This window comes from Lates calcarifer, linkage group LG17 (genome assembly GCF_001640805.2).
Source record: "Lates calcarifer isolate ASB-BC8 linkage group LG17, TLL_Latcal_v3, whole genome shotgun sequence".
Lineage (NCBI taxonomy): Eukaryota > Metazoa > Chordata > Actinopteri > Centropomidae > Lates > Lates calcarifer.
The window spans coordinates 18,072,806-18,095,598 of NC_066849.1; the positions used below are offsets into that span (position 1 = coordinate 18,072,806).

Genomic DNA, 22,793 nt, shown 5'->3' on the forward strand with positions numbered 1-22,793 from the left:
TTATTGATCAGAGAGACTGTAATCAGTATATTTGAACAATCACCAGTGCAGCCATAATAAATTGTCATATCACAGTTCGATAATTTACCAAAATCCACATTCATTTATTAGCGACAGTCTAATCTTAATAGTTCTTCCTTTAGAAAGTATATATTGAAAGTTATAAAAAATATAGTTGATGATATTTTGTTGCAACATTATTTCAGAAATCAGTTTGATATCTGTTGAACAATTAATTTTATATCACTAATTCCCTCTGAAGAGTTTTTACAGCTGTGAGGTTTCCTCTTAGAGCAAAGCCGATCTGTTTTCATCTTAAAACGTAAGATTTTTATTTTTATTTCAGAGACGTCTTCTCATTTAGTTTCTGCAAAGCAATGATTTTCTGTGATTCTGAGACACAGTTGTGCATTGGAAAGTGTTCCCAGAATTCCCCTTGGGTTCGTCTAGTTGTCCCCTGTTGTCATCAGGCCACCAGCTGGACCTGCTGGGCTCTGTAGGTGTCAAAGTCCTCGGGAAGAGTGTCTGAAACAAGACACAACATGAGGTTTAGTTCACAGTTTCATCAGCCAAAGGAAACACACTCAATAAGGAGCAGGAAATTTACCTCTGGCATTTATGGTTGTATTCACACCTTTACTTTGCTATTATATTTGACTTTTTCCAGCAAGAAAATATATTAATACTTAGTTAAGTTTTCTTTATTTTAAAAAAGTTTAGAGTAGTTTGTGGCCTCAATCACATCTCAAACTCTGTCTGACCCTCCACCTACCATTGCAGCGATAACGCAGGTTGGCCCAGATGATGTTCTCCTGGGAGAAGCAGAAGACTCCTAGTCGTCCTCCTCTCATCGTGGCGTCTATGATAACACCTGTGTCCGCAACCATCTGAGGACCCTCGTAGAAACGAACTCTGCACACCAGCGAAGAGCAGGTAACAACACCACACAGCAAGGTATGGATCCATGATTTGTGCATATGTTATTTTGTCTGTAAACACCTTGAACGTGTTGGTAATGGCTAGTGGTTTCTCCCACCAATTGGTCTTTGTGCTAAGCTAGGCTAAACATATAAACAACCAAACTTTCCGCACTGAGATTAACCTGAATTTTTCATCTAACTTCCTGGAAAACTTCCAGAGGCAGTACCTGATGTAGCCATCGGCAGGCCGATGTTGGAGGAACCAGCGGTACGAAGTCTTGTCCTTCCAACCAACATTGCGAGCATCTTTCCACAGGAGTTTTACCTGGTCGCTAGTGTCACCGGTGTGCCACAGGGCGTTCCTCAGGTTCTCACCTGGACCTGTGTTTGACTTCACTGCCTTTTCAAAACCAAAAGTGACAATGTCTGAGTTCAAGTCATTAAAGATCAGCATTCATCTTTGATATCCAGTGAGGAAACTTCGCAATAATTCTAATTCTAATTAATCTTACATCAACAGCACGTCCCGCTCCATGAGGATCATGAGGAACGTACACTGGTCAGCCTTGTTTCAGTTTAGTGAGTGGGACTAGACAGTGTTAGCTCAGGTCAAGCAATTGCTAAGCTTTGTTTTCTGAACATGAAAACCACTTAACCACTCGGACTCAGAGCCCAACAGAATGAATTACAACTTGTGGCTGCAGAGGGTGCTACTGCTTGGCAAAATTACATTGTGTGGCTTTAAAAAAGCCATTAATTACAACTTATGAAGCCTTTATGAAGAGGTTATCAGTGGTACTGATCCTGGCAATAAACTACCTTCAGTTGGATGCCAGGCTCTGCCACTGCTCTGAACGGGTTTGCCTGCCAGTAGATCTGCTCCACCTGCTTCCACATCACCACATAGAAACTGGAGCTGTCCTGGTAGCCGAAGATAAATCCTGCATAGTCGTCGTCCGTTACCGTATTTACATGAAACGTCCCTTCAAAATCCACACCACTGAAAGCAGTGTAACCTGTTGGAGAAAATGTTGCACATATGTTACAAGGTATCTTAATGGACCACAAGCTACTGTTTTAAAGTACAACATAGAATTTATGGATTATTTGATCTGTTGAGAAATTTGCTTCACTGATATTTTTTGTCAATCTTAATTAATATTCTTATTTGTACAAATTTAGAGTAACTTCCTGTCGATTAGTTTAGCTTAGCATAAAGACTATAAACTGGGGGAAACTGCTAACCTGACTCTGTCTAAATGTTACAAAATCTAGCACATCTAAAGCTCGCTGTATCCGTCTTCTCTTGTCAAACTGTTCCTTTAAATAGCAAATATAATGCTCTTACCAACAGCCAACCCAGGATCACTGTTCATTGTCTGAACAATCTCTCTTCCCTGCACAAACAAAAACATTGATTTAAGAGAAATTTAATCAGATTAACAAGTATTTTAGGACACAAAAAATACAACAACAACAGAAAAGGAAAAAAACAATCACTCAACCTGGTTCAGCACCACCCAGTTGGGGTCAATCTGTGCATCTCCCTCCGGATCTAAAACAACAGTCTGGTACTCCCTGAAGTCAGTGAGGGTGACCTCAGCATTTTCAGGACAAACATCGATGGTGTCAATGATTGTGTCGTTGTCGAAATCCTTCTCACATACATTACCCACACCATCGCCTGAGAAGATAAACTTTGTTATGGATGGATGCAAGAAAAATGAAAAGATTTTGTCTGGAGTGTCACCCACCGTCAGAGTCCTCCTGCAGAGGGTTTGGGATCAAGCGGCAGTTATCAGGACCAGGTGGCAGCAAGTCTGGGATGCCGTCATTGTCATCATCATCATCACACTCGTCTCCTTTGCCGTCTTTGTCAGTGTCGAGCTGAGAGCTGTTGATGACAGCTGGGCAGTTGTCCCGAGAGTCTTGATGACCATCACCATCACTGGGTAGAGGACAGTTTGATTTTTTTGGCATGTGGAGATTTTTGACTTCCATTACAAACACTACAATATTTTGAGATGTGACCAACTGATTAAGTCACACAATACCTGTCCTTGTTGGTGTCACAGGGGTCTCCAATCAAGTCGTTATCCACATCCATCTGAGAAGAGTTTTGAGGAGTTAAACCTTTGGCTCATCAGACTGACCAGTCCAGCGAATACTGACATATATACTCTTATATACTGACTCTTAGAAACTTGGGATACTTCTTGACTGTTGTTATGTAAATAGCATGAGCACAGTATCTAAGAAGAGCATGAAAAAGAGATTTCTGACCTGGTCGGGGTTGGGAACATAAGGACAGCTGTCGCAGGCGTCTCCCACTTTGTCCCCATCTCGATCTTTCTGGTCAGCATTGGGAACCCTTTTGCAGTTATCCAGATGATTGGGGATTCCTGAGATTCAGATGATCATCAGTGAATGTTAAAAAGTTCAGCCCTGCTTTTATCACACTATAGTTGTATAGCTTCATGTATTCATCAACTCTACAATCATATCTGAAATTACAGGCCCCTGTTATATCAATTTTTGCAAATATTGCTATAAAAATAAAAAGAATACTACCTCATATTCACCTCTAGTCCATTTACTAATGGATTATCTGTCACATAATGCTAATATACATACACAGCCCTATTCCAACCATTAAAGGTTTGGGTTTTCAATAACATGAAAACCCTCTAGGACATACTAACCATCCCCATCAATATCTTCATCACACTCATCACCAAATTTGTCCACATCTGTGTCCTTTTGGTCATTGTTTTTCACAGCACGACAGTTATCACATGCGTCACCAAAGTCGTCCTCATCGATATTCCTCTGATCCACATTGGGCACCAGCACACAGTTATCCTGTAAATAAGCTGTTTTAGTTTCTGTAAGTGAAGTGACATTACAAATGTACATGTATATTATGTACATAAGCTGTTCTTTTGTTTGTCTCCATCACTGTCTTTTATGTATGAACCTGTGTGTTGAGGATCCCATCTCCATCTGCGTCCTCATCACAGGCATCTCCAATTCCATCTTTGTCTGCGTCTTCTTGACCAGAGTTGGGAACAGTGAGACAATTATCCTGAAAAAAAATGCTCAGTGTTAATCAAAGTAAAGGAAAACAAAATTCTGGCAGAAAAGGTTAACAAAACCCCAAAACAGTGATATGGATCAGTTTCTCTTACGACCACATCTACATCAGATCTGTGTATATGTTATTCTTTGCAGATGACTGCATTGTGATCATTTACAATAATAGACATAAAAAACTCACCTTGTTGCAGTTCCTCTCAGGACAGTCCAGTTTCTCATCGGGGAAACCATCAATGTCAATGTCAGGACCACAGAGGTAGCCATTGCCAGCCCACCCAACTCCACACTGTGAGGATGGAAAATCCTTTATGAACTGTGCAGACTGTTTTCTTTGGCCCCATTGTGCACTGCATATAGTATCAGATGAGCTTAACTCCTCAAACAGGCCTGTGATTTCATAATATCTGGCACAAGTGCTCAAAGGTATATATTTCAAAGAGCTGGGTCAAAAATGTTTAAACTGCTTCATGATATGTTTTGCAGCTTTGTATAACCTCAGTTTCTCCTGCTTTAGCACTACCTGACTTTCTTATCTACAACGATTCACAACAAAGTAAAAATTCAAATTTTTGATCTGAGACCTGAAGCCAAGAAGCCCAAAGGTTTCATTTCACCTGACACTCAATTGTCCCCTCTCGATGAACAATACACTCAGCGCTGGCGTGGCAGGGGTTGGGTTGGCCATTCCCGCAGGCTCTCTCAGGCTTACAGCCACGTCGCTGATCACCAACATAGCCCGGCTTACAAGGACCACACCTGAATGAGCCCTGATGACACACAGAGTCCATCAGCATCAAAGTTCCCATCTACACCTTTCAGGAAATCAAACCACCTGCCTTCTGATTGGACAGTTGTAGCTTAATCATGAGAAACATAGAGAAACACAGAGTGCTGAAGTCATTTTTTATGGGCTATTTTTCTTGTTTCTTCTTTTGTACAGCCAGTAGAGTTCTATATTTTTCCTCAGACATGACAGCCAGTGATTGATTGTATTCATTCCCAATGTTTATACTCACAGGTGTGTTCATACAGAGTGAATTTTCTACACAGCCTCCATTGTTGGGGCCTTCACACTCGTTGATGTCCTTGCAGACCTTGATAGGACAAACAGACAGAAAGAACATCCAGTAACTTCACTGGACTGGATTAAGAGACTGTCAAAACATGAAGTGCAGGGAAGTGAAGTCAGTCTTGCACTGAGGATTAAGGTGGCACTGAAACAGTCCAGTGCACTTTGTGTGACAAGCTGTATGTAGAGAGGAAAGTGATGAGGTGTCACTGATGGATGTAGACAGGAGCTGGTGAAAAGGGTAAGACCAGTATATTGAGGCAGAGAGGGAAATAGCTTATTGTAGTATCTGTGCATCAATAAAATATATTAAATTCAAGATTCACTTACCAGTAAAATAACTAAAGAAGGCTTTATGATTTGTGTTCCCATGATCAGAGAGAGAGAGTCACCATGCTCAGTAACTTATTAACCTTTGTATGTGTGTGTTGCTGACCTGTTTGTTGGCGGTGGCGTAGGCGAGGCCGACACCCTGGACCTGGGGACCAGTGTACCCAGCAGGACAGGAACCACAGCGGAAAACCCGGGGAGGTGTTAATGCAGCGCACGCCCATGTGACATGGGATCACTGTACACTGCCAATAACAGAGGTACAGAAACACACACACATCAGGATGTTATCTGGGATTAGTGTCTGGCTCTGATGGAGTCATTCCCATGTTTCCAGGATCTTATGTTCCCCACATTCATATGGCACACACTGGAAACATGACAAAATGTTGTAGCATACATATTTCTACTTACCTCATCTATGTCAGTGCAGTGGGTACCGTTACCCTCCATACCCTCAGGACAGGGTCCACACTTTATACCCTGAGGTGTCTCCATACATTTCACCCCCGGGTGGCAGGGGTTGGGCACACAGGAGGGACGAGGCTGCATTCCCCCCATCCCTGAGGAGGTCATGCATCTTCTGTGTCAGTGCAGTCATGTGTCTTTTGACACCATATTTATCTAAGTTTAAGATTTAATTTGCTCTGACGGATTCTGTTGTATGTCAGTTTTACATGATGATATGAAATGTCTGTCAACACATATAAGTATTATTGAGTTCTATCAGTTCCGGGTCTTAAAGAATTAACATAAAAACAATGTGACAAGATGTCGAAATTGGCTTTTATTATAAGACCACAAATCAACAAGCAGAGTTCTCAAATTCATTTTCAAAATGTAAATATGGAGAAACTGTTTATTTTCAGGCATAAAAACAGTAGTGTATTGAGTACTAATAGGGGTATCTGTTTAGCAGGTCAACTCACCACAGGCTTCACACTCCATCACTGTGTTCTTCAGGAATACAATTTCTTTTATCTGAAAATAACAAAACAGTATTCAATAGATTATTTTGGCATATACATACAGTTTGTAAGATTCCTCAACACAACAGGCTGATAACAGCAACAACAGCTAACTGTAATATGATTATCTGTCTAGGTTTAGTTTCAGAAACACACGTTTTTATGATTTTTACCTATAAAATGCAACAATTTTAAAGCCTGTGTGGTCATTCGTTAAATAATTTGTGATGAATTTTTAAAAAAGTTTGAGTTTTTAGCTTTTAGAGAAGTAGAAATGGCTACATGATATCATGGGATTTCGTATGAATGGCACACCACTGTCAGGGACATTTTGTGTCATGTGTACATATTTTAAGATTTGTGTGTGTCATTTTGTGGTTGGGATTAGGGCTTCCTCAGAAGAAAAATGAAGTGGCATGGAAATGGCATGGACCAGGTGTGCGAGTGATGGTGTTTTACCTGTTGTTTCAGAAGCTCTTTGATCTCAGCCAATGCAAGATTAGTCATTTTAATCTGACTGATAATTTCTCCATCTGGGTTCGAAAAGAAAAAACATTAATTTAGAATAACTCAAAAAAATGTTAATCATTTTGTGTTAAGAAATGTGTAGAAATCTTTTATCCAAATGATTAAAAACAATTGTAACAGATACATAATCTAAATACGACTTTAAAAAGATCAAAATAATATCATTACTCTCAAAGCAAAAACAAAACAGATTGAGACTGTTACACAAGTGAAGTTGATTATGGAGAGATTCGGGACAGACTGTTAATGTTTAACATTTTTTGCTCCCCAGGTTCTGTACACACATTTAATTTAATAAAGTACTGGATACTACTTTAAAGTGCCAAGTTTCAGCTTTAATTTGAGTGGGTTTACTTTAATATAGAAAGAACAATGTGTGAGATATAGCCTTTTTAACACGTAGGGCCGAAACTGCAAGGGTTCAAAAGTAAATGGACACGTGACTACAACGTTTCTTGAGCAGCTGTGTCTCGTTACATCGTTAGTCCCTGCACAAAAGAGCTGACAGCTCTAAGCAGGTTCACAGTTGTTTGAGAGTTGTCAGCAGACACAGTGGTAGAAATGTTAATATGTTGGAATACGTTAAATGGGCGTGCGAGGCTGCCAGTGGAGCTGGCACACTGGCATTTTATGATATTTTCACTGATGATGAAAGTTACATGATGAATGCAGAGGTATACAGAAGCATACTGTGTGCTCAGATTCACCCAAATGCATCATAAACACATACTCAAAGCAAGCAAAAAGCTTTTCAGCCTCGACTGGCTGAGTCAACTGGAAATTTTTAACCTGACTGAACTGCATTTCAAGCAAAATACGAAGCATCTGATGATGTCTGTGGGTGAAAAAAATATTAAATATTATCTATATATATCACAATATTAAATATAATTTTGTTTGACTTCATGTGTATCTGTCCAGTTACTTTAAACCCCTTAAACTTGGACACTGTGTTGAAAAAGGCAATATCTCACACACAGTTCTTTCTATGTTGATGTAAATCTATTCAAATCTAAGATGGGACTTTAATGAGGCACTCTAATGTAGTGTCCATTATTTTAATTTACCAGGTTTGATAGAAAAAAAACTGATGTAAAACTTCCAGATGCTTCTTTTGAGGTCTCTGCACCTCCTCATTTTTTCTGTAGCTGCTTTTTTGGCTTAACATCTGGGACTGGAAGCTCACTGGGCAGCAAATATGGACATGTAGGGGGGGTACAACACACATGTCCTCCTGTACAAGATGATTCACTGCCCATCTAATACTGAAGTCTAATACTTGACATTCCTTAGCCACCATAGACCCCCATTTGTATCCACAGCCCACGCATTAACTGGAGACAGAGATGTTGTGATTGCAGCTGCAAAATTGATTTTCCAGATATGGAATGATACAGTATTTTCTGGAAGATGCGTTCTTCAAGCCACACACTTTCAGGAACTGAACACAGTGGGCGACCCTTGTGTTTTTAGGGCTATGGAGTAACACTGTAAAAGTTCCAGGTGTGAATATAATCTGGATTTTTGATGCAGATCATCAAATTTCAGCCATCTGTCAACTATCCTATAATAACCATCCCATGGTGCAGAGAGGCTAAAAAGATCTGTGAACAGACAGCGAAACTAAAGAGTAAGACAATCCTGTGTCAAATTTTTAGTGTCATGTGACACTACATCTGGTGCTAATATCTGAAATCTCAGTCAACTGCTCAATATAGTGTAAGTGGAGTATTGAATGAAAGAGAGAATATTTAGTGTCACTTAAAAAAAGGCAACAAAAGGCACCAGGAGAAGTTTACCTGAGTCTTGATTGGTTTAATTTAGTTTGGTTCATGTGTATGGGTGAAAACGTTTGAACAGTGAATGAACAGCCTCTGTCCTAGAATTAAAGAACTGCTGCTGTGTGATTACAATTGAGTTTTTAGGCTTCAAAATGTGAAGTGTGTGTGAAGTGACTAAAACACTGAATAAGTTACTTACTAGTTGTTCACATTGGCTCATAATCCAATATAAAAATGCAACAAAAGTCACTTTAACTCAAATTTAACTTCTGCAATAACTGATTTTTTTGGTCACTTGAGGGAAGCAGATATAAGTTGTGAACACACAGAGTCACCTTTTAAGTTCATATGATGAACGTGTTACCAGACAGTTTCTTATTTATATATCCAACAGTTACAGAGCAACCTGTGGATATCAGATTCATAAATCTCCATTTAGGATGGGATACTGTTTGTGTTCAGGTGTAGTCAGATCCTAATAGACCAAACTTGCTTGCACTAATTGACCCAAAGACCCCAACATCCTCCCCCACTTCAATCACTTCAAACACCACTCCTTCACCCAGAGGAGCCGTACGAGGGCAGAAACCTCCTGAGCGTGAAGCGCAGGAAATGTGTTCTTCTCATTAGTAGAAACTCTGTTTACTGAATGAATTCCACAGCAGAGAGAAAAGAAACTGGAAATAAATCACTCTCACTGCTAATAGAGAGCGTGGTGGGATTTTTTTTCCTACAACAGGAAGCTCACAGTGATTGATTTTCCTCATTGTGTGTACGTAAATTTGTGTCCTCATAGCTTTGCACAGAATACTCGAACTGTAGAGTTACTTCAGTATCCTGACAGGTCAATTTAGTGTTTCCACAACAAGTCAAATACTTGATTATGTGATGAGGTATTCATTTAAAATAAATAAAAAATTAAGGAAATACCTGTGTTTTGTAAACAAAAATTGAACTCAATTTTGATTAACTTGAAGGATGTTTTCAGACCTTTGCAGTATGCTGTTTTCCTGGTGAGATGAGTCAGTTTTCATTTAATTGTTTCTCAGCCCAAAGCTTGTGTTTAAGTTTTTCAGCTCATGTTGTTTGATGCTGTGCTGCGGCTGATAACAGTCATCAAGCGTCTTGTATATTCATCTGTCTTATAATGTTTTTTATCCTGTGTGGTGAAAGGAGGACAGTAAAGTTCCTACCTAGCAAATATTAAAAACAGTTTGGCTCACCTCTCTGTCCTGCTGCAACATGTCCTCCCATGCAGATCGCACAGGTCAGCAGCAGAAACCGCAGCATGGTTTTACCTCTGTTACTCTTCAGGTACAGCAGCATTGTCTCTCCTCTCTCCCTCTCTCTCTTGCTCTCCTTCCTTGAGTTCAGTATCAGTGCTCCTCGTGCAAACCTGGTTCTTAGGCTTTCCTCCCCTGCTTTGGTTTTATACCAGCCCCCCTCCAGCCCCCATCCGCACCCCCACTCCCCGGCATTCGGGCTGGAACGTTCAAGAAATGAGGATTGGGGTTTGATTGCTCAACATAATACACCCCCACATATAATAGCAGGCATCACTCTATGTGTGTGTTTTCCATTCAGGTCATGCCTGCCAACTCAAAACTGGTTTTTGGGTGGTTGGTTGACAAAACAGGATTCAAACCAGACACTGCACCACTAGCATCTTGTGATCACAAACAAACCCACTGCCCCACTAAGTGTCCTTTGCTGCTTTCAGTCTCCACTTTGGGTTTTGAACCTCAGAGATCAAACTCACAACCTCACATCTTCCTAGCATTCTTCTAACACCATATAAACTGTATTTCCTAGAGCTTTTGAATGTTTTCTTGGGTCCTTGGCTTCAAAATTAACTGCTAGAGGTTCAAACCGGCAGAGTTGTCCTCTAACTTCCTGGCTTGAAAAAAAATTGACTGTTTACTAAATATCTTATTAGAGGACTGCTTGGAAGTTCTGGAGTCCAACATCCAGATGAACCTTTAAGAAATGGAGCCTAGTTTTCTCTTGCCAAATAATGTGGTGTGTTAAAGGACCACTTCCAGGTTCATATTATGAATGAATTGTGAATTTGAAGTCCAACATCCAAAGTAAACATCTCTCAAGAAAATAAGGGTCAGTAGACTGATTAGATGGTGTTAGAGGACTGCTTGGTAGGTTTGAGGTTGTGAGTTTGATCCTTATGAGGTTCAGTAAAGAACCACTGATGACCAGTCTTCCATAGGTGGATGCTGATCAGTGTTGTAAAGTCCTCTTTAGACCAGTTTTTTTTTTTTTTAAAGAAAAGAATAAAAGCAGTCGTGTAATGAAAGGTGATCTTAAATAAAAATGTTGTATTTCTTTTTGTTTTTTCAAAATAATTAGAACTAGGGGTCCAGACTTGGCCAGCATAGTCTGACAGTCTACTGTTGGTAATGTAGGAATGTATATGTGTGTGTGTGTGTGTGTGTGTGTGTATTTTGTATATTCAGTAATGGGATCAGCAGATGTTGGTTACATTCCTCCCAGTGAAGGTTTTGGGGTTTTGGTCCAGATCAGTTTGACAAGCTCTCACCACCTCCACTCTGTCCGTCCTCGCCTGCTCACTGCCTTGCCCGAAAGAGTGGGGAAGTCTCATTCTGGGCCTCACTGGAAAAACAAATGAACATTTGGTGTAGTGAAAAAAATTACACAACATCATTCCTAAAGTCTTTATCAGAAGGAAGTTATTGGTTAATTTAATTCTAATTGGTTCAGTAATGAGTTATATCAAAAGATGGAGGGAACCATTAATGATTTAAAATCCCTTACTATACACTTGTCCCCTTACTTCGCCTTAAAGTAGATTTATGGTTCTACCCTGCATTAATCAACTGTAATTACGTACAGCAAGAAATTATCCAGTTTTCGATAAAGTTTATATCGTCTATTATACTGAAAACAAAGTCATCAAAGAGGATGAAGTAAACCTTTTGTATTGTGTCCTGTGTGCTGTTTAACTGAAGCTTCAGATGCCTGTAACTGAGTCCCACCAGCTACAAATGTAACCTGAAAACGCAGCAAACAGATCTCTCACCTCCCTGATCTTCTCTGCTGCTGTGAGGAATGTTAAGGTTAAAGGTTGCGTGTAACAACCTCCTGCAAAGTTCATCAGTGATGCTTTATTGCCTGTGCTACAAGAGTTTGTCAGCACAGCGGGGGGGCTTCCGAGTTTCTCAGGACGTAACCTCCAGCTGACCTCAGACCTTTCCTGTCACCTCCCAACAGCCTCAGAGTTACATAACACAGAGTTTATGAAGACTGCCACCTGACTCTGATAAATACAAACTACTGAATATAAAACTGAACAAAAAGCGGAGGCAAGATGTTGAAATTATATGTAGAGCTCTGGTTTTAAACATTTACAACCAATGGACAGAGATGAGAGAAGGAAATTAAAAACCACCAAGACACAATGTTTCTCCTCATTTTATTCAAAGACATGAATTAGTCTTTGTCTCAATGTAAAAAGCAGCAATGTTCTTTCACATAATGCTTTATTCACATTTGAATTTCTGATTAAGAGTCAGATGAATTTGTATTTTCTATTTCTTTAACAAAAGAGGGTTTGGTGGTCTAAAAGAAAACCACAGACGCCTGATGACACAACTTACTGAGGGAACTAAAGGCCATCCTAAAAACGACCACGCAGCCCCTACAGATGTGGATCGCCACGCAGTGTTGAGCACAGATGTTCACAAACACATAAATAAATAGGTTTAAAATGTCCAAGTTGGAGGGTTGAAGTGTGAAACATTTGCTGTGGTATTTACAGAGTTCCTCATGCGATGTAAAATGCAGAAAGCACCATTTTGCTCTAACAGAAAGGGTCTCATTTGGCAAAACATCAAACTGCCCCTTTCCCTAGAAAGGAATGGGAAGTCCCATCATGTGGAGGCCATGAGGGCGAGTCAGATGCAATTTTATCCGTGCAGCGTGACGTCCTACTCGGCTTTCTTAGCCTTCCTCTTGCGAGAGCCTTCGCTCAGCTCCTCCTTGGTTTTCAGGGGTGAAGATGGAGCAGCAGCGGGAGCGTGGTGGTGGTCCTCCTCAGAACCACCCAGAGGGGAGCCGAACAACAGATGGCAAACCCAGGACTCGATGAGGGCGAAGGGGGAGCCGTGAGAGTGTCGGGCGGTCATCCACACCTGGAGGAAGATGGTGACAGAAAAGATTTGCCTCATTTTAGGATATTTTAAAGTGGAACTCCACTGATTTTATACATCAAGCTCAGTGTACATATCATGAGGAATGATCTGTGAAAACAGCTGATTCTGGAGAGGACCCCTGATGGTCTCTGCTTAGGATCAGACTTTGTTTTCAGTAGTCCCCAACTACAAACCGTGAAGTTCACCATGTGAGCTTGACTTATATAAGGGGCAAAAACTGAAGCTATCTTAGTTTCAGCTGCATCAGCTTTTACCATCTTTAACTAGAATCCAGCAAGGCCGAAATGTAGAAAAATGCCCTGTCCGTTCAAGAAAAGTGGTTTAAAAAAATCTTGAATCTGCCCTTTGAAATGGATCTGCATCAAAATTTGAATGGATTTTTTCCCTGGCCCATTCCCCATCTGCTGACAAATAAACAAACAAACGTGTGGAAATATAACCTCCTTGGTTGAGGTAGAAACTAGTTCTCAGTCCTCCAACTTTGTGGAAGTGCAATATACTAAAATGTCTGAATTCTCTTTTAGAAATGTTTTAAATCAAGGTTTAAGGCTTTTTCTCTGTTTGTCACTGATTATTATTAAATCTAATTTGTCGCTATTTATTTATATTTAACATTGCACTACATCTACACTGTTGTTTTATTCTCCTGTTTAATCTGTTTTATTCTATTTAATCTTATTTTTATGTTCTCTTATTATATTTTGTCTTGTGTTTCTTTATATCTACATTGCATTCTGTGTTCCTGTATTCTTGAGGCCTAACAAATGTGTTAAATGTAATTGCTGTGCATCCTTGTGCATGTGATACCTTTATAACATGACATATGTGCTGAAACAGAAGTGTGTTTTCTTGAGAGTGATCTGACAGAGTAACAGCACAGTGTAGATATTTACCTCCAGCTCTGAGCTCAATTAACTGTTAACTGTGAGGGAGGATACCCAGTTTTTTGTATCTATATTAAAGTGTTGTTTACACTTAGCCACTAGCTAATTGTTGCACACGACAAGCAAGCAGAGAGCTTTATCTCTGCTGCAATTTTTTCACTCTCACACGTTACATGATGTGAGTTTTAGACTTAAATCAGGTCAGTCATCTATCATCACATCACACAGCAGCACCTTGCTTGTGGCCATGAAGAGGGTGAAGGCGAGGATGAGGGTGCTCTTGGACACCGGCAGCCAGTGAGCCTCCTGCATGGTGAAGAGAATAGCTCCGTACAGACTGGCTTTGGTGGGGCTGCAGAGGAGAAAAGACAAACTGTTCAAACATCTGTTCATCATAATGTTTACTAGAACTGAAATCAGAGGTGGAGTGGAAGACTAAGGCACCTTGTTTTTAAGCCATGTTACAAATTACAATTTTTTTACATTTATTTTTCCAATTTCATTTTTTAATAAAGGTGTAATGTTACATCTTAGGCTTATCAAAACCCCTCTAATAAAGTTGACATCTGTCTGCCAGAAGGTCTTGGATGCTACCACTAGGGGGCAGCAACATCATAAACTTCTCCATTTAGCAGCTTCAACAAACTCTGAGTGTGTCTCAAACTGTATTTTGTGTCTGACTGTGATCACTGTTCTAGTTCTGTCTCTGGGTTTTGGTTACACATCTAATCTAAAAAAGCCCACACGCTGGACGAGGCAGTGATGAGTATATTTGCCCATCAGCAGCTGCTGCAGGAGCAGGAAACACAGACTTACAATGACATGTTGAGGATCTCGTTGGTCTCGGGCCTCCACACACCTCGCAGCAGCTGCTCAAAATTGGAAATGAGAGCCACTCCAGACCCTGCAAGGATAAAAATAGACAGTGGGACAAAAAAACAGAGGACAAAAAAAGTCTTGTGCGTCTCATGTCACTGCTCTTATTTGGCTTCAGCTTTTCTCCCCCATTTTATATACATTTTCTATGGTCATTTCTCTTTTATGGGGTAGGTTCACAGTACGGTTTAGAGGACAGCACCTCACAGGTACATGGCCCAATTTATAGTAGCTGACCTGATCTATATCAGACATGACTACATCACTACTTTTCTTCTTCAAAAGTCCCTGCATATGAGCATTTTCCCTGGTGTCTGACTTAAAATATCAGGCCTGTAGAACATTATTCGCTCATGGAGGCATTTCAACATTTTTTCTTACACTTTCATTCCTACAAAAAAGATGAACTGACAAATCTAACAATTTTCAAATTCAAAGTTAATTTGTCACGTACACACTTAAACACAGTACAGTGCATAATGAGATGCCTTAAGACATGAAAAAAGGCCAAGAAGCAACTGCTCATCTTAATCTAGCTCTCATTTAACAACATTTAAATTGTTGCCTATTGGGAAGTCGCGTTCAGTCATTGTAAACACAGGTATCAATGTCTACATTAACTTGCTTTGGGGTCCTGGGACAAAAAAGTGTTGCTGAGCCTCTGTTAGTGCCCCAGTCCCTCAACTGTGTACAGTATTTCTGGCCCTAGGTTTGCTGAGTGGTAAATTCAAAGTAATTCACAAGGCACCATGTAAGCATAAGATATATTTCATACAGACATGATCTCAAGATTAGGTGTCAGTTGTTCATAGTGTTTATTCCTAAATAAATCTGACATGCAGTAAGAGCTTTGGGGTCCTGATGCAGTTGTCTAGGTAATCTCCAGCCTTGCAGGTGTGCACATGCGCAGCTCATTCATACTTAAATCTGGCTGTTGTGTCAGTTAAACATGTTCTTGTCTGATGGTCACTCACTGAATGCAGCTATCAACCAGCTGCAGCCACAGCAGGCCCATGACTGCTGATTAACTGAGCAATATTTAAGACTTTCCTCAAGTAAAGGAGGATTTGTGACTGAGGTTGCTGAAGGTCCCCAGATCTAGAAGCTAAGTTACTGAGTTTGCATCACTGCACATGGCAGAGTGTGTAGTCACAACACAGCTGTTGATCATTCCTCATTCATTGATGCATTAAATCACAAAATTTGGTTGTTGTGAGAGTTCAAAAACCTCATAATATACTGTAATATACTATGTATGATGTCGTAACACCACTCATCATAATCATACCGTTTCAACACAAGTTGCTGTGAGACCACAAGACACCGACCTTTGACGTATCCGACGATGACCATGATGAAGAAGCCGTGGTGGTAGGCGTGGTGGGCGTGGTGAACGCCGGCGGCGATCTTACGGGTGCGGACCACCTCCTTCAGGGCGACCAACACCAGCTTGACGGGCAGGAAAGCCACACATTTATAGAAGAGGTTCAGTGGGCAGTAAAAGATGAGGTACCTGAGGGAGAAACATGGTAGAGAATACGATATCAGAGTGAGGGAAAGGGAGGGTAAACATTTTCAAAGTTTCACTACTGTAGTTTATATTCAGCTTGGATGGTGAAATTTTGTTATTTGTTGTTTTGTTGTCATTTCACCCAAATTTAAGTTTAAGTTAAAATCCTTTTAGAACCTTTGATCCCAACAAACCAACCTTAAAATACCTTAAAAACATTAAAACAAGACCAGCTGCACGGTATGATAGCATTGTAGATGATTGTAAGTGGAGAGCGTATTTTTTGTGATTTTGGACTGAAACTTGAAAGATTAGTTTCTTTGTCAACAAAAAACAGAAAAACAAATGAACCATTTTGTCCTCTGTCAGGTCTAAACCAGTAGTCATATGATATAAATTACCAGCCTGATACTGTTTTGAATGGAATTAACTCAAACAATGGTTGGCAGATTTGTGACCACGTGTGACCTTAAAACAAAATCTCCTCTCCCGTGAAGGGCGACCTCGTCATTTTGAGGGATTTTTTCTCACCAGACAGCTGAGGCCAGCAGGATGTGGCTGTTGTGTTGGAAATAGTCGATGGGGCTGCTTCCGAGCATGATGTCTGCCAGGATGTAACTACCGAAGCAGTAGAGCATAGCGCAGAGCCAGGAGGCCACGGGGCTCCTGCGAGAAACCTCCACTGAGCCTGCAACACAGAGGAGGGAGACACATGAGGGGTGTGACATGAAAATATAATGAGAATTAGTTTCAGTGTGCACACAGGTTAGGTTAGTGCTGTTTGCAGTTTGTTTTCTTTTTATAATTTCTTTTTCAAATTCAAGTGCCATAATACATGGATTTGGAGATAGTGTGATGGAAATACTTTTTTACATTTAATTATTGATTCATTAACACATTAAACTACAAAAAACTCCCTTAATCAAAACATGTTTTCTAAATGTATCAATTAAAACAATCAATTGTGATTGATAACCACTGAAAAATCATGAAAGCCTCCTAACTTTGAATGGTCTAAATACTGTTTGACACTTTACACTTAACTCTACTGTGACCGAAAGAAAATCACAAGGGTCAGACAGATTCCCGCCATGGATAAGAAATTTAAAAACCTTCTGTTTGTCCTTACAGCGCGAAACTGTTGAGCGATGACCTTCAGAGGCCATTATCAGTGGATCCCTGGTGGGTCTATGCCTTGTATCTTTACCCACACCCAGCCGACCATTTCAGTTCACGCCCTGATAATATGTCTTTTTATCATAACCTAATATTGACTCAGGACTTTGACAGTCATTTACGAGTTGACAGTTTGCCAACTCAACAGATGTCTTGGCCTTTTAAATACACAGAAAAGAGCAGAGCACACTGTTCTTTATAATTAATAAACTGTGTGTTTAATGTACGATAATTTAGAATTTCATTCATTAATTTTTTTTTCTACATATGACATGTTATAAATTTGCTATACTTACTGCTTGTGAAACTTATTATATGCCAAATGTTTTTACCACAGAGTTGGAAATTGCTCGTGTCTGATTGGTTGGCAGTTGTCCACTAAACTTATCTATCAGGACACTTCAATTAGATCTCCAGTCAACAGTTTGGACCACATTTCTAAATCAGTATGTAGGCTACGTTAAACTGCAGCTAACTATAGCTAAAGTGTTTGTGCTTCATGCTGTGTTACACTGAACTCTCACAGGTAAAACAAGCAAACTGTCTGTAAAACTGACAGAAAACTGACTGAAAGAAAAAATGATGACCATTTGAAAACAACTTGTGTTGCTTTTCTCCATGGCTGTGGTTTACATGCAAATAACACACGTGCAGTGATGTAAGAAGTATTCAGACACTTTACTGGCGTTAGTGTTGCAAAACCACACTATGTAAATTCTCCAGTACATGTAAAAGTTTGTTTTTTGATTGTGCAGAATGACCCCTGTCATATAATACTGAGTCACTAATATTGAATATCAGAATACTGAACAGGTATGTTGTACTTTAAAGCAAGGCCATGTAACTTTTGAAAGATGAAATAACACATTTTTCTTTTTGTAAATGAAAATTTGACTTATAAGCATTAAAACACACCTTCACTCACTTTAACACGCTCAGGAGTATTTGCTGCTACAGCCTTATTTGGTCTGGTATGACCAGTAGCTTATGATGGCCACTGGTTGCTAACCATCACTGACTACTGTCTACTACTTGTGCTACTGTTACACTACATTCTACCATTATCTTCCACCATCCAGCCAAATTCTCATTTTAGTGTTGTGTTTTAATGTGTTTCGGGTAGAGTTAATTTCAATGTTTTTTTTTTTTTATAACATTTTGTGTTTATAGTTCTTAGGTTTTGTGTGTAAAATCTTAATCTGAAAAGTAACCACTGTGAAAACTAAATATAGTTGAGTAAAAAGTTGAAACTCTGAGATGCAGTGGAAAAGAAGTATGAGGTACTTATCACAAAATGGAAATACTTATGTTGAGTATTAGAATTGTACTTTATCAGAGTACTTGGGTAAATGTACTCGCTGGTGTTACAACATTGTTAGAGACATACAGTGAATCAAGATGCAAGCATAAATCTCCAACAACAGGTGGGTGGGGGGTGTCGTGGTGCAACTGGCGCTCGGTTTGAAAGCAACCCGATCCTGAGAAATGCCGCCCTATAAATATATTCTGCTCAACTGCTTCTCCTGCCGCGCAACTGTCAGCCCTGTCTTAACCTCTGACCCCCACACTTGTCTCTCTTCCGTCCAATGGTGTTGACCCCCTCCAAAAACTCATTCATGTGCTCCTCTAACATGTGGTGTGTGAATTGGGACTCTCCGCTCAGACACATGTATGGGGTGATCTTGCAAATGTTGGCAGCACAAGTCATTTGACTGTAAAATACTCTGAGATATGACATGAGATGATGTCAGCTTAGGTAGACACATGCTACAGTTGAAGGTCTGATGAAATGATGGGCTTTAACTCTAAAACACACATCATTGCCTTTGACTGTACATTATTCAAATTAAAACAAACATCTCTCTGTGTTTCTGACTTCTTTTTCCACTGAATACAGAATCCAACAAATGTGTTAAAAGGAGAGTGAGCAAGTCCCCTATACCTCAGATCAGCACACTGTTATGTTACATCTGAGTTTTGACACCTGTAAAACTTTAGGTACACTAAGTTTACGCAATTAGCTCAAGCTAATAAGACACAGCAGTTGAGTTTTTTTAAAGCATCGAGAGAGCTGTTCTTAAAACTAAGTTTATATCTCACATTAGAGGGATGTGGTTACAAAAACTAGTTTGCACTATCCACTTTAAATACCTAAAATGTAGTAGAGGCAGCAGCAGCACACCAGACGTGTGATGTTTTTGGTTTTAATCTGTTGCTCAACACAGGTCAAAGCTGGAGTGCAGGACTTAAAGAAATAAATGAACATCTGTGACATTAAAGCTCTTGGCAAATAAGATCACACGGTGCTGATTAAACCTATCAGCACCAGGTAAATCTCTCTGTATTTTGCAGTACACAAGAGTTTTACATTTGGTGTCTGTTTCAACATTTCCATGCTGGTGTACCAATTCAAATCAATTTTATTTATACAGCACCAAATCACAACAGATGTTATCTCAAGGCACTTTTCATATAGAGCAGGTCTAGACCACACTCTTTTATATTGTTTTACAGATCATCTAAATATAACAGCAGGTGTTGAGCAGGGTTGTAGGAGCAGCAGGAGGCTTGTCATCACAGATCAGACTCTACAGCTCCAGAGGCAGTGGGACAGTTTTTAAAAAAGGATCAAAATCAATTCAGCAAGAGATATTGTCCCTACCCATATATGTTCTTCTATTTTGTTAAAACTTAGCACCTGCATTGCCCACAATGCAACTTGACAGCTGACATTAAAGTTTCAGGTGTGTAATGCTAGTAGCAAAAAATGCAGCCTTGAGCTGCTAACCTCAAGCAACAACGAAAAAAGGTCTTGTACCTTCACTTCTTTCTAACTCAAGTTTTTCACTTTCAAACATTTTTTTCAGACCCAACCTCCGCTGACTCCAGTGACATCACTCGAGGCAAACTATCAGATGTCATGCAGCTTCCTCCAAAGCCACAGAGTACAGCTTTTTGAAGTAGTGCTCCCCAGACCTGTAAACAGACTTTGATGTGTTGACTTGTATCTGAAGGTCCCCTCTGAGGGTGACACTGTAAACTAGATTAGATCAAAAAATTCATTCATGTTTTACTTGTTGATGCAATTTTAAAAAGAGTATCAACCATTAACTGTCTCCAGATACCTCATGTAGCATAATCCAAGTTTCCTGAAGCCATATAATGACACTGGGGGGTACAATAGTTCATTCACCTGACTAGTAGCTCCTGTACTTTCCTCACTGCAAGAGGCTGGAGCATCATTGTAGAGGAAAATGAGGGGGATAATGACCTACAGATGACATTATTGTTTCTGCATTGTTTTAATGGACTGTTCAAACTTCTTGACAATTTTTTTAGATTTTGTCAAGAAGTTGAGATGTGTTTTCTTCTCCTACCATCTTCACTTTGACTCAACTTTCACATCAGAGTAAACTTTTCCTTTAGACAGTGAGGAAAATGAGCTGTGTCAGCTGCTACCACATGTTCCCAGGGACAATAAGGTCACGCTGGGTTTCTTGTTCAACAACTTACTTCATGTTTAACCCTCAGTGTAAATAACACACCCAACCCAAGTGTTCAGCAGAGGGGCTCCGGAGGCCCACTGACACTGTCTATTTCAGGATCTTCTATTTATTGCCCTAAGTCGCTGGTATGCACCGGCCTTCTCTCGGGTTTCATCCTCCTCATGAGGCTCTCTGTTGCTCAAAGAAGTTAAATCTTGGAAAATATCAGGCTTGATCCAAAGCTTGAGGGGTTTAATCTACTCCAGTGATCTCCTGCGGTGTAAAGGAGGTCAGGCTGCTGCAGCAACAGCAGACATTCCCTCAAACCAGGCAAGCAGAGCTGTGGTGCTCCCGTTTATGTAACAGGTCATGCTTTATAAGGATAAGGTACTACAGAGATAACAGCAACAGAAAGTCCATATTAGGATACCAAGAGTTAAACCCCAGGAACACAGACCACTTATTATGACATGCACGTCCAATGTATTACACAAATGTAATGTTTTTTTTTTTTTTATCTCAGTCATTACTTAAATGTTCTTAAATGATTATATATTGAATTCCCATCTTAGAAATATGTTATTGTAGCTATATTTTTACTTTGTTTGGTTGTGAATAAACGCATGTTTACGCGCAAGTCTGGTGAGCGAGGAGCAAGTAGATGCACCTGCCAAACAGTATGAGGAATAGCTCACGGATAATCATGTTTGTCTAATAATTAGTCTGAAAAACAAACGCTCACTTAAAGCCAATAGAAAAGTGTCAAACACACTTACCTGGTTCGTACTTGAGGTAGAGGATGGATACGATGTAATAAGCGAGATCAAACACAGGAAACATTCCCATTTTGGAGAAAGCTTGGGCCAAATCGCCCAAATTAAGAACAGACATAATATCCATGTTGCGAGTCTGACAACCAGCGAATCCCTGTTTCTTTTTTTATTCTTATTTTATTATTATTATTATTATTCCAACTGCGCAGTCTGGATCGGAAGCCCCCCCAACCCGGTCCACCGACGCTCCACCAAGCCCCCCGGTCTCGACAGTGAAAGCCTGTGACACTCAAGCCCTCCTATTAATACCACTCATCTCCACAGCCTCAGCATCATCATCATCATCCTCATCATCTGCGCTCTGTGCCAGCTGCTCCGCTTTTTAGGGCGACAGGTTTAAGGCTACATGTCAGCTGCTTGAGAATTACAAGGAAAAAACAAAAGGCTTGTCCTCCTGTCTTCCTGTCGTCATCATCTACATAATCTTTTTTTTTTTTTTTTTTACTGGGCCACGTTTTCAGCCTGGAGACAAAACGAAAGCTCGAGACGAGTGTCCACGCTTTATACGAGCAAAGATTTATTCATAAATCATCCTCAAATCCGGATCAGATCCTGCGCCGAGGCTGACTCACAGCCAAACGATCGAGTATAATCCCGAACAGCTCGGCAACATTTGTGATATCACCGGTTGTTTACACTCTTCCAGATGATGCAGAAGTGTTGTCATTAAAGGTGCAGTGCTGAATAAATAGTAACCCGATTTTGTGTATTTTTACAAAATCATTTGATCTCGTTTTGTAAAATTTTGCTTTTAATTCTTGAGAATAATAACAAGAGCAACGACCTCTGCGTCCACCAGGGGGCGCCAAAACCACAACCTCACGTGTATTCTAACTTTCCAGGAACCAAGAAGGAATGTACTTATTTCTGTAGAAGTGATTTTTGTTTTCATTTAATGTCATAAAAGTCATAAAACAAATAACTGATACTGAGGTAATCCAGAAATTTGTTTTTTCTGTCTAGCCTGACAACTTCTCTGCCCATGTAATCATTCTGCTTATATAGTGCTGAATTATCCAGTTCGACAGGATTTAAAACCCGGTTTAAAATCAACAGCTGTAGGCTTACATGCCAGTGTCTATAGATGAAATTTCTGCTGCAATTACTTTTCTTGGCTTCAGATGGCGCTGTTGCCAAGTCTAGGGTGTAAAAA

The 22,793-nt window shown here is 40.0% G+C and overlaps 2 protein-coding genes across 2 annotated transcripts; both read right to left on the minus strand.

Moving 5' to 3' along the window:
- Positions 1-80: 80 nt before the first annotated feature.
- comp (cartilage oligomeric matrix protein) lies at positions 81-10,104 on the minus strand. Its single transcript, XM_018673012.2, is given in 20 exon segments — positions 81-525; positions 773-912; positions 1,148-1,320; positions 1,740-1,936; positions 2,269-2,317; positions 2,426-2,604; positions 2,675-2,868; positions 2,975-3,027; positions 3,204-3,322; positions 3,623-3,782; positions 3,898-4,005; positions 4,198-4,302; positions 4,631-4,783; positions 5,033-5,110; positions 5,522-5,605; positions 5,607-5,660; positions 5,830-5,978; positions 6,345-6,396; positions 6,843-6,916; positions 9,916-10,104. Coding segments are annotated over 20 exon segments (2,283 nt in total). The 5' UTR covers positions 10,019-10,104; the 3' UTR covers positions 81-466.
- Positions 10,105-12,120: 2,016 nt separating this feature from the next.
- Positions 12,121-21,856, minus strand: tmem38a (transmembrane protein 38A). The gene is made up of 6 exons (XM_018673009.2): positions 21,584-21,856; positions 16,678-16,834; positions 15,965-16,149; positions 14,577-14,664; positions 13,995-14,112; positions 12,121-12,855 (listed from the first exon to the last, which is right to left on the minus strand). Exons 1-6 carry the CDS (start codon positions 21,705-21,707, stop codon positions 12,652-12,654), a joined length of 876 nt encoding a protein of 291 aa, XP_018528525.1. The 5' UTR covers positions 21,708-21,856; the 3' UTR covers positions 12,121-12,651.
- Positions 21,857-22,793: the final 937 nt, after the last annotated feature.

What these genes read in the sequence shown, in the direction of transcription:
- tmem38a (XM_018673009.2), bottom strand. Translation starts at nt 21,707, where the DNA reads ATGGATATTATGTCTGTTCTTAATTTGGGCGATTTGGCCCAAGCTTTC. An exon ending in CATCGTCGGATACGTCAAAG is followed by an intron (nt 14,665 to 15,964) that starts GTCGGTGTCTTG and finishes TTATCCTTGCAG; the next exon opens with GGTCTGGAGTGGCTCTCATT. An exon ending in GAGATCCTCAACATGTCATT is followed by an intron (nt 14,113 to 14,576) that starts GTAAGTCTGTGT and finishes TCTCCTCTGCAG; the next exon opens with CCCCACCAAAGCCAGTCTGT.